This window comes from Barbus barbus (genome assembly GCF_936440315.1).
Source record: "Barbus barbus genome assembly, chromosome: 10".
NCBI lineage: Eukaryota > Metazoa > Chordata > Actinopteri > Cypriniformes > Cyprinidae > Barbus > Barbus barbus.
The window spans coordinates 26,477,683-26,490,280 of record NC_136738.1 but is presented as its reverse complement, the minus strand read 5'-3'; the positions used below and the strand labels follow the sequence as shown (position 1 = coordinate 26,490,280).

General features: G+C 36.8%; 1 protein-coding gene across 6 annotated transcripts in view; it reads right to left on the bottom strand.

Moving 5' to 3' along the window:
• LOC306876098 (collagen alpha-1(XVIII) chain-like) overlaps positions 1-12,598 on the bottom strand; it is a 77,252-nt gene that overhangs the window by 33,584 nt on the left and 31,070 nt on the right. For 2 of the 6 annotated variants that reach the window (XM_079427020.1, XM_079427021.1), the window contains exon 1: positions 2,274-2,570. The exons of 2 other annotated variants lie outside the window; for them this stretch is intronic. In XM_079427020.1, coding sequence (XP_079283146.1) covers positions 2,274-2,454 — 181 coding nt within the window. In that variant the 5' untranslated portion in view covers positions 2,455-2,570. Of the gene's footprint in view, positions 1-1,412; positions 2,579-12,598 lie in introns of those variants that run through there. 2 more of the 6 variants (XM_079427019.1, XM_079427018.1) reach the window with 2 other exon arrangements.

Here is a 12,598-nt window from a genome sequence, read left to right as displayed (position 1 = left end):
CTTGAATGTAGGTTAAAGGGGTCATCGGGTGCCCATTTTCCACAAGTTGATGTGATTCTTTAGGGTCTTAATGAAAAGTCTATAACATACTTTGGTTAAAATGTCTCCAAGGTAGTGTAAAAAACACCTTTAATGTCAAAATCAGCTTTGTTTTTAACAAGCCATTTTAGTCGATGTTGCTAATGCTAATGCTAATGAGCTCTGCTGACCCCGTCTCTCTTTTCCGTGGGGTGACGAGCAGTACTGTTTACTTTAGCCGCGAAACTGGCTAACTAGCACGTTATTAGGAAAGGCGATTTGCAAAGATTCATAAAAAACCCTTATACTCCTTCTGTAGATGTAGCTGGATAACGAATGATTTGCACGAACATATACGTATTCAGGCAGATCAGGGATCATTGCATTCCTTTCAAAAATGAAAATAATGTTAATCCTCTGCGTCTTCAGCGGCTCAGATGTCAGGAGTTAATGATGACTGCTTTGTTTATTATTACATCCAACAAAAAAACACCTCAATCGCTTAATCCAGTGGTTCTGTGCAGAACTACGTCATTCTGACAGGAATCTCAGAACAGCCTGATTTGAGAAAGGGGATTTTAAAATTGGGATTTAAAAAAACCACTGGGTGAATTTTTATCATTATAGGATGGATGTGTACACAAACTTCCAACACACATTTATGTTCAAACAACTTGAAAAGTGAATTTTGCATCCGATGACCCCTTTAAGAAAGAATGTGGGGAGTTTATTCTCTTATGTTCACCAAGTCAACCCCATTTATGAAAATTATAATTATCTCTGCAATTACAATGCAATCACAACTCAGGGAGGAGTCCCTGATTATTGATACTGAACATATTCAGGGCTTCACACATTGGTTAAGAGTCATGATTCTCACTTCTTCTGACCAATAAATTTAATAAATAAAAAGCTGGGTAACTAAAAGAAAGAAAAATAAATAAATATAAAATATTTTATATTTAAGAAAATTAGCTTATATTTAAAATATTTTATAATTAATTATGAAATAATTTTAAATTATAAATATAAAAATTTCCATCCAGGCCTGAAAACTGAAAACCACAACAATCCAAGACCGTGGAAACTGAAAGTTGCATGTGCTTTGAAACACAAACACATAAACATGCAAAGACTTGATTTAGTAGTGCCATGCAGTCATCCTTCACATTTCCATGCAGTTTTGACAAGCGTGCAGAGTGAATGCTTTAAAACACATCTCCCCAGAGAATCTGTGTGCTTACAACTGTTGAAGAGCACACAACACTAACGGACAAACAAAAACCCTTGTGAGGACTGGTGAACGACAAACAGACAGACAGGTGGTACTGGTTGAAAATGCATCTCTCTCCTTTTTTAAGAGCAAAAGAGATGGCATTCTAACCGGCCGTTACCTTTCTGGTTACTAACTGACAAGCACTGATACCCATCATGCTTCTCTTCGGGCAGAGAGTGGCACTCCACAGGGAGGCGGCCCTCATCCAGGAGCGTCCAGCAACTGTCACGCAGGACCTCGCAGAAACTGCGACAGGGCAGCAGGGGTGGCAGTCCAGGTGGGCCGCACCGGGGTGTCAACAGCAGGCAGAAAAACCATTCCAAGCTATGATGACAGTTTGACCGCAACAGCCATGCCCATTCGGTCAAAACCACCTGAACTTCCTCCACGCTGCTTTGATTTAGAAAATTTGGCACTGTGAAACTCTCCAACCCCATTCTGGTGCAAAATGGCAATTTAGAATCGACTGGCAAGCAGGGCGGAGATTCAACGGCTGTTGGCATGCTAGCTACTAAAAACTCCCTTTCAATGGTTAGTAGACTATCTGAGACAGAGTATTCAGAGGAATACAATGTCGTGTTATCATAATCATCATGCTCTGTAGAATTACGCCCATTTGAATCATTATAAGTGCTAACATTTTTATGAGAAACATTGATGCTTTCATTAAATCGACTGTCTGTTGGGTCGCTGATGCGCTGAAGTCCATCCATCTGCTCCTCTTTGGTCTCAAGTTTAAAATTTTCCACATGCAATCTAGCATCTTCACCAGCAATACCCAAAAAGTTGGTTGACGTAACATAGCCATCCTGTCTTTCATATCCAGATCCAGATCCGGATCCGGAAGCAAATTCAGACCATGACCCACTTATAGATTCTGACTCAACCCCCAACCCAGACCTGAACTCTGATTTCCTCTCAAAATGACCTCCATCAGAACTGACCTCTTTCAGGACCTCAGTTACGGAAGCACTTGTACCTGTTGTCCTGGGCGGTTCTGTCCTCGATGGTGATGTAGGCCTTACAGTTGTCAGGTAGGCCGGTGTCTGCGCACCCTTTGCATTTTCTTTCGAGTCATCGAACCAGAACCAGCCATGCGTGTGGCGTATCCTCAAGCACAGCAGAATGAAGAGGCACAGCCAAAACCTGATCTTAGACATCACGTTCACTTCCAGTCATTCAGCAATTCAAACAGGATCCTGACATTCCCTCAATAGTAATCCACACCACACACACAGACACAAACTCGTCCCTGGCTCACCGTAAAGTCACCACAACCAGCCCACAAGCCAGGCAGGAAAAGTTTAGAGGAGGAGTAACATATTTAAAAGAGTGCAGGGGGGCTGGTTCGTCATTGGCCGAGCTTGGGACCTTTTCCTCCCCCGTAGCTCCATCTCCCCTTTGTCCTTGTGAAAGAGTGTCTCTGATGATAGATATTCTTACCAAAAATGCCTGCAAGGCGTCCTTTTGTATATCCCGGTGCTTCTAAATGCCCTCACTGATGGAATTTAGTTGTTTCAACTTACTTTTACAGCCTTTAAAGGGGCAAAGAAATTCCACAGACCCCCTGTTACACAGAACCAAGCTGCTTAAATACACAAAACCTTATGCTTTAAATGGGTTTGTCATTTGCTGATCCTCTGATGTTAATTCTAGTTGAAAAAAAATAAAGCTGAATAATAAAGTTGAATTTTCTGAAGGAAATACCATTGCTTGCAAGGCATGAAAAAATCATATTTGCTGCATCAGAGACACTTCTCCAGTATTACAGTAACAGCAACAACCAAAAACACACACACATCCATATTATTTATAAAAGGTTTATAAATAATAATCAGAAAGTCTGAAGGAATTCAGTCTGTTGTGCAATCACTGTAATTATTTTTCTAGAGTTAATAGATCCTACAAAACCCAAACTATGCTACCTAGTTAGAACAACTTCCTTAGGATCCTTCTGATGATACGGTACAAAATCTATTCCCTGTTTAGGAGACAGAGGCGTCATGAATCACTTCATAACTACATCAGTGAAATTCAAACAGTAGCCAACTCCACTCTCCAGCTTTGAGCTGGAACAAGCTGTCCAAAAACTCACACACCTCCTTTATATGGGCTGAAACCAAGCCCTATCCAGGCAATATAAATCATGCTCTCTGGCTTAAACTTACAATTAGTTTTGCCCGAGCCCACCCCTTCCTCTGCACTTTAAGAAGGACACAGTTACAGAGTTATCTAGAGCTTGTTCACACAAGCCTATGAGAGCTGGTGACAGAGACCCCCTACATGCTAACTGACACTCTACGAGGACTGTCAAACTATGAAGATTTATTTTAAAGAAACTTACAAAATATGCACACATGCATCAATAGATGTTGTGCCTCCTTCGGTACACTGTAAAAAGTTATTTTAAAAGTTTTAAATGAAGTAAGTTTTACAAGAAAATACTATTTCCATATTTCTACTTCAATTTCATGTTACTTGCAGTTTATTTGCAATGATTTGTGAAATTTACTAGCAATTTCAGAGTAAAAATGGTTTCTATACCATTTCTTTTCATTGTATATAAGGTATATGAATATGCCATTGTAGATTAACATAATGCAGTATCCTAAATGAACTTCAAATCAGTGAAAATTAATTACATACAGTCACTAAATCATGCAGAAATCAGAACACAGTTCACATAATTGCAGGCAACACAACAAAAACTGTTTACATTTGCTGCATCTTGATCGTGATGATAAGTCGTTCATACCTTTGATATGTTCAAATGAATGAATTAAATCATGTATTTTAAAAAAAGTAAAATTACAGTATATAGCTACCACTTTAGTCAGGAAAAAAATGGACTACAATTTGATGTCAGGAAGAAATATTGACAAAATTTTGAAGGACAATTAACACAAAAATAAAAACACAAAAGATATAAAAACTAAATAAATATGTAAAAATGCAACTAAACACTGGTCATGTCTTTATCTGAATTTTAATTCAAAGAATTTGCCTTTTATAAAATGCATTAAAACTTTTTTCCTGGCACATACCTACTTTTAGTAGTAAAGTACTTTGGTTAAAAGTTGAGGGAAGTTATTAAAAAAAATTAAAATCACACCTCACCTCAAGACTAACAGTATAAGCCAAAAGATACAATGAAGCCTTGTGTGAAGTTGTGGACAGAACAGACAGAGCACTGGATTTAAGATGAGTCGAAGATGCATAATTACTCTTTAGGGTTTTGATGTAAACTGGATAAAAGCTGAAGCAGGGGATTTGGTTCAAAGAAGACTCTAGAGCTCTCTTATTAAACAGTGAAAGGACACAATGAGCAATGCAGATATTCCAGAAACCTACAACGTCTGCCAAACCCGTTGAGGCACAATGAAGAAGTCAACCCCTCACAACAATTCATCAGGAGGCACAGCCAAAATCACTGGGGCTGCCCACAGTGAGTGTGGGAATGACATTAACAAATGTTGAGCAACAAAAATGTTGAACAACAATCCTCGAACCCCAGCCAAGAACACAGTGAATCTACTAGCATGGACTCAAGTGGATGCTGCTGGAAGAGTTCTCAATGGCTCCGTGCCAAAACTTTGTGAGCTGCCTATGTAGACAACTACCTTCTAAAGTTCCCATTAGTGAAATTTTGTGGGCAAACATGTCCATTATTCATTGTCAATAGTGTAGCAATGTGTGTAGCACAGCCTACACAGGAGTCCATTTCAAAACACACAGCTTTCTGTTGGTCAGTGTGGCAAATTCATGTAACCAATCTTTCGTCCTCACGCTCAATCCCGATTCCCACAGAAAAGACTGGATGTCGTTCACAAAAATTTGCAGAATAATGGTAAATGTGACAGCAAATGGAACCTCACTATGTTCGAGTATGTACTACATTGGTAAAAAAAAAAAACCTTTGCAACATTTAAAAAGTATACTCTATATAGTATGAATGTGTGTAGTACGCTGTAAAAAAAAAAAAAAAGTTGAGCAAACTTAAAAGTTTAAGGCAACCAGCTTCAGCAGATTTTTGAGCTTTCTCAATGTTTGGTTGTATAAACTTAAAACAACAAGTTGAGAAAACTCAAAAATCTGCTGAAGCTGGTACTTTTGTATGAACAAATTCTGGATGTACTACACCCGGCTTGTTGGCTTTGTCATGTGACCTACAACGACAGTTGTGTCCCTTCACTGTAATGGCCTCATGGGATAGTAAAATGTCCATCAGATTTGCACTTCAGAATCTTGCCGGAAGGTACTTTTTGCCAACTTTTCACCAATTAACTAGGTTTTAGTGCAGACCCATGTGTTAACAAAATTGGCAAAGGAAAAGCTGCAATAAAAAACTGCATATTAAATAACCAAAAATATTTCATTAGAACCATTTAGCCAATAAAATAATGAAAAATTACCTACATGCAGGAAATTAATACAGTACGCATGATTGGACTCCATTACTCAATGTAGGTTTAATAGAAGTATGACTTTCTTCATTCTTTTTTCGTCTCTTTACACAGGAAGTTAAGGTTAATGAACTGCAAACACAGCTTTTCCTTTACCCACAAGGACACTGAAACATGAGCAGCTATGAGAACATGACATCGACACATGCTTCGTATTACCTCGAGTCAAAACGTCACATATATCACCAAAACAGCTAACAATTCAATAACTGGCCGAGGTCCTGCTGTTAGCTTTTACATAAGGGTTAATGCTAAAAAATCTCATCATTCAGGTCCTACATGGGTGGGAATCTTAGTTCACAATTCCCCACGGTGACTCCCCCGCAGTCGTGACCTTTCTCAGCGCATGTTCAGGGCCAACGTGTTCTCTGCCATCGGCCAAAAAGATTTTTTTGGTGGATGAAAGCTGCACTCATCAGGATGGGATTTAACATGAATTGTAAAAGATATGGCAGCTTTTACTCTTTACTGGTACAGAAATAAAAAGGTGCTTGTGCTGTTTTTCTTCTGGGGAGTCCCTGGTTTTTAATGACTGAGATATTCTTGGGTGCCAAGGGACTGTAATGATTTGGAAAGTTTGCCATCTGAGCTTTGTTTTGGGCAAAAACTGGTATTAATCATACACCAATACAACACGTTAGTCTTCGAAGTTTGAGGTGCACGGGATATGCGAGATGTGTGGCCAGAAAGGATGGGTGGCCAAAAACAACACCCACACCGGTATGCTTTCAGTCACACTCCTCTGCAAACTCCTATGAGGAAACTGAGCTTTCCTAACATTTCCTGCCTCTCACCGATGAGAAATGTATCCTGGACATGTAGTGTCCTTGGGTGTGTTTGAATAAAAATATCATTTTCATTATCATAAAAATATAGTTTAAATTATAATATTTCACATTATTATTGTATTACTGTATTTTTTATAAAAAAAAAAAAAGCTGCCTTCACTCTTAAAAATAAAGGTGCTTCACAATGCAAGAACCTTTTACATCTGAAGAACCTTTCTGTTGCACAAAAGGTCCTTTGTGGCGAAAGAAGGTTCTTCAGATTATAAAAAGGTAACAAAGAGATGGCTCGTTAAAAAACCTTTGACTGAATAGTTCTTCATGGAACCAAAAATGGTTCTTCTATGGCATCGCTGTAAAGAACCTTTTAAGCACCTTTATTTTTAAGAGTGTTGGTGACCATCTTTTTTTTCTATATATATTTTGTAAATAGTTGTCAAACTCAAATGTTTTTTTTTTTTTTTTTTTTTTTTAACAAAAGCTCTTAAACGGTTATTCAGAAATTATGGTCAAACTCTAAAAAAAAAGAAAATTACTATAAAATCTATATAAAATTTATATTACTCTGTTTGAAAAATATGTTTGAAGGTATACAGCATATATATATATATATATATATATATTAGACATAAGGTTGATAAATACAATTTTAGGGTTGTAACAGCAATGAGGTGAGTTGGAAACTAGACAAATGAAAGGATCTTGTGAATTTGAGCAAAACTTTCTGTATTTGGGATAAACGTACCTATTAAGCACACTTCCATTTTTGAGATCAGATTATAAAAACAAAAAAATAATTTATTATCCTAGTTGATGTCTTAACCAGTTGATGTGTTTGTTACTATATTCCTCCTATAATTTCAAGTCAATCGGATCATTGCACGCTGAGATACGGGTCTCCATATGTTCACGCTGTCTGGCGGCCATTTTGAAAGCTGTCTAAAAACTTTCACCAAAAGAGGAGCCCCTTAAATGTGTGTTTTTTAGATGTTTAAGCCTTTATTTTGAGTATGTTTCACTACTTATTGTAAAATTAAGAGATTAATGTTCAGACTTTTGCATATCACAACCTGGAACTTGGATGTGGGAAATAAATACATTAGATCCAAAAGATAGTTTTAGCAACATAGCACAGATGCTACAGAACACAGCTAGCTGACTAGCTGTATAAGATTGTGTGCTACGCTAATATATTACTTCACATGCATTACTGGCTTGTACTTTTACATCCATAATATTATAAATTGACAGTTTATTGCTGGTCTGTCACTTTACAGTGCTGTAATTTTTAAAGATTTCATATTATTTTAAGCTGAGTTTAAATGAAAATCACAGCTTCAGTGTGACATCAATAAGAAAAAGTATAATTTCCTAGATATTGTTAATAACATGTTCATATTAAAATATGTATGAACTTAATACATGACCTAGACTATTTATTTAGCAAAATCCTGTCATTTTAATAAATATTACATGAAATATATAAAAAATTAAGCTTCCTGTGCTCTCTTTAAGCTCTTCCACATTGAACGTCTATGTAAATACTTCGTAAAAAGACTTTAAATATTAGCTGATGGTTGTCACTTTAAGTTAAGTTAATCGATTTCCTATGGAATCAGTTGACTCAAATCTGCAGACTGGCTCTGATCTTTTGTAGCATCAACTTCTCCAGACTGAGTGGAAAATGGGGGCAAAAATCACGTAGTGCATTCCAGCCTTAAGGGACTATAGATAAGTTTACATCCATTACAAGTTTACATAATGAGGCTAGTTTGTGCGTTCATCCCAATGAATTAAACGTTTAATTGGTTTGTTTTATTTGATTTTTGAAAGTGGACTAGTATAGATGTTGATATGTGCTTAGATGGCACTTCACTATGGATATATAACTGATTGACTTGAATGCCTTGTTGCTTGATTTTAGTGTTCTGTTTTTTTTTTTTGTGATTGACTTTGTACCTTCAAAAAAATATATTTTTACAATTATTCTTTAAAAATTGTCCTTAAAATAAACAAGAATTTTTAATAAAACATGATGTGAGCTTAATGGGAACAGGGGTGTGCTTAAAGGGTACAAAAATGGAAAACAGCTAAATTAACAGCTAAATTAGTGAATCTGATATGTATAGGCTCACAAAATGTACCCATAGTCAAACAGCATTGACGCAGTTACTCCTACGGGCTTTTTAAAGTCAACTTAAGTCAGTTTAAAATTCTGGTCCTAATGAATCCCAAGGTCACATAGCCGAATATAATGTTTACACACTTTTAGGTAGAAGAACCTACAAAGTAAACCTTGTCAAAATAATCTTATTTTAGTATGTGAGACTAACAAGGTACAACAGAAAGGTTTTAATGAAGGAAACCTTCTATTTAATATACAAAAATACAGGCTTAGAGCAGATTAAATTGATTGGACTTCCAAATTGAGCTCATGTGATCCAATTTAACCTTTAATTGCTGTGTCAGTCCTAAACGGACACCATATTGGACTACTTACAGAAGAATTGAATAGGGTCACATCACCTGCCGGTCCAACATTCATAATAGGCCTATGCCACTTTACAAGTCCATTAAAACTTACATATTTTCAGATACACAAGATTGCAAAACTACCCATACAACTTGCTCAAACCAATACATATTTCTTCATGTCATTCAAATGGCATGGGCAAGTCTATACTCAAAAGCTTCAGAATAGCACAGCAGTCAATACGAGAATAATTGAGCATGTAATCAGACCCCTGCCAAAAAGCCAGAAGATATCCAATCACCCCTCACAGTGTCCAGTAAACGTTCTATGCATTGTAGCTTCTTCCAATCTGTCTTCACCTGTCAAGACAGATTGGAAAACAGCTAAATTAACAGCTAAATTAGTGAATCTGATATGTATAGGCTCACAAAAGCTGTAGACATTTCAACACAAGTCCTTTGTGATAGAGAGACCTTTAGACAATTTCTTCTTTAGATGCATTTGAATATGATTATATTAAGACTATTAAAAGCAAACTCATGTATGGCTTCTTTTGTGGAACACGAAACAAGTTATTTATCTTTTCTTATTAGATTTAAATACTGGTTTTTATTTCTTAATTTATTGTTATTGTTATTTATGTGTCTATTGTGATTATTTTTAAGTACTCTGAATTACAACTAGTGTATCAAGCTGCTTTTGTCAATGATGACCATGGCTGTATCAGGTCATGTGAGTTAAAAAAAACATGAGAGAGAGAAAATGATGAGAGTATTTTCAGTTTTGGGTGAACTACCCAAAGATAAACACACAAAGGAAGTGCAAATGGATATGGTAGGCCATGCTATCCATTATCTACACATATTGAAAGATCTATGATGACCTATGAGCTCTCTAAGGTGCATATGGCAGATCCATATGATGTGTTTTTATAGCTACAAGGGGTTGTCACCCCTGCACTGGGTCTCCATACAGCGAGGTTACCCTGAAAAAACAAACCTACAAGGTGCAGTAATGTTACAAGCAGCTTGCACAATAAAAACACCCTCAGCCTGAATTAACTGCAAATTAAAACACAACAAAATCCACATCCAACAACATGCACCTACACTGGTGCACCTTCTTGCTTTGTGTTTTGTGTGCATGTACATAAAAACAAAAAAAGACATTAATTTGGGGGGTACAGAAGGATACCCCATCTAAAACTTCAAACACTCAGTGACAATGACATGGAATGCATGGCATGCCTTCATGACACCAGCAGGCTTTTGTCTGGACCTCTCCGGCTCTCTGTGGGTAGAGAAGTCAGCAGGCAAGCCACAGGAGGTCATTTACATGCTAAACACTGCTTCCTCAGGGAGGACGCGCTGGGCTGAGTTTACCCAGGGGGGCAGAAGACCGTTAAAAAAGTAATGAGTTTAGTTAAGAGAAATCTTCTGAGAGGAGGGTGGTCCTGACTTCATCCGATCTCCAGTGGCTCTAGTCTCCCAGTGAGTCATAGTATGCGTCAACCAGTTGTGTTCAATTGTGTTGATTCTGAAGACATCTATAGTTAATTCTCCACACTGGACTTAACTGTCATAGGCACAAAAAATAGATAATGAAATTACTTGGACATTTATTAATAATAAACAATAATAATATCAAATATCAAATATTTTAATAAAATAAAATTGCAAATTATAATATAATACATATAAAAATATTATAATCATTTTTTTTTATAAATTGAATACAAATGAATATAAATGTAAAATATAATAAATATTTTAAAGCCAAGTTCTGTCTGTGAAATGTTTTGAGTAAAAAGTGCTTTAAATGTGGCTTAAATGTAAAAACACTTCAAAACATATAACTTGCGAGTAAAAAGTGTTTGCCAACAATATAAATGTAAATAATGAACTAGAACAAATAATAATAATAATAATAATAATATGCAAGGCAAGGCAGGGACAAGTTCATTTATATAGCACATTTCATTGATAATATTTATCATACATGTAGAATGTATGTATGTATGTATGTATGTATGTATGTATGAATGAATGTATGAATGAATGAATGAATGAATATTTTTCTCCATCCCTGTGTTAGGTCTTGGGAACACAGCGGTGAATGAATTTAATCAACAGTTAAACTCATTCAGCATAAGTTTTCAACACCACCTTCTTCCCTAGGCTGTGTGTTGTGTTATTTTATATTCCAAAACTGCACAGCTTTGACTGCTTTGACTCTTGTAAATCTTTGGAGGTGACAGCGAGGTGGTAGGAGATCTGAAGAAAAACTTTTCTTTCCTTTCTTACACCCCCCACCCATCCAGCACACTGTAAAACTTCCAATCCTATAGCACGCTCCACTAAATCTGCCAGAAAACAACTGTTTGGAGAGCTGGACAATTCCTTTAACTTTTCAGCGTTATCTATGGACTTTCTGAAACCAAGTCCTTACAGCCCCACCATGGGAAATAAAGGAGTAGAATTACAACACTGAACTCTAGCCAGAAGTTCACGTAAAAACCGTCAAGCGTCAAGGACTCCATAAATGAGAACAGACTTCCAATACAGGCGCTAGAAGGTTTGCAGAATGAGGTCAGCCCATCAACAGTCTATTCTGGCCTGCAGGAGACTTTGAGGAGCGTGTATGGGCAGAAACAAGTGTGAGAGACTGTTGTTTCTCGCCTCTGAGTGGCTGAGAAGTCTCCCATTGAGAAATTGTTCGGGTTAGGGTTGATGTCTGCAATGGAAAATATCTCTCAGGACTCTGTCAGGGACGTGTCACGGCCCAGCAGTGCAGATAAGGAAGGCCTCCACTTGACAAGTATCTTTCAGACCTCATTCAAGGCCTGCGCTCTGGGTAAACACAGGCAACAGAGACAAGCGCATGATGTGAGCAGCCCAGAGGGTCTTTATCCTGCTCAGACACGCGCTGCACTCGCTCTCATTCATTTAATCAAATTATCAAAACTTTGCATCCCCTAGTGATCTTTCACAAAGTCCATACTGACAGTTGATGACAAATACTGCAGTCTATATCAGAACAGACCAAATCTGGATGCAGCATGTAACCTAATGTGAATAGGGAAAGACTTTCAGCTTTTTTAGATTTTATAAACTGATACAAAACAGAGCTTTATTGCAAAATTCCAGAGCAAACTACTGCCAGAAAATGATCACATCAATACGTCTGGCCATTGTAAACATAATAGCATATATTTTTTATTGCTGCATAATAATATAGTTTTAAAGATGTCTGAGAATGCTTTCCAACTAACTGCCTTAAGGACAAGCTTCAGCAAATAAGATGTCCTTTTAGCATGAGTGGCTCCCCCTGCTGTAACATGAGAGCTTTACATAACGCAAGCTGTTATAGAAATGAGATCTCGTCATAAATATTGTAAGATTTTTTAAATTAACATTCAAATTATCATACTGATCTGAAGAATACTTAATTGATATCCTAATTCAGTTGGAAACACTTTAGAATTATGTTCAATTTCATTATTTGTTAATGCATTGAATACAATGAGCAACATTTATTCTGGGTTCATTTTAATTTATAAATATAGCCTACTATTGTTCATTGT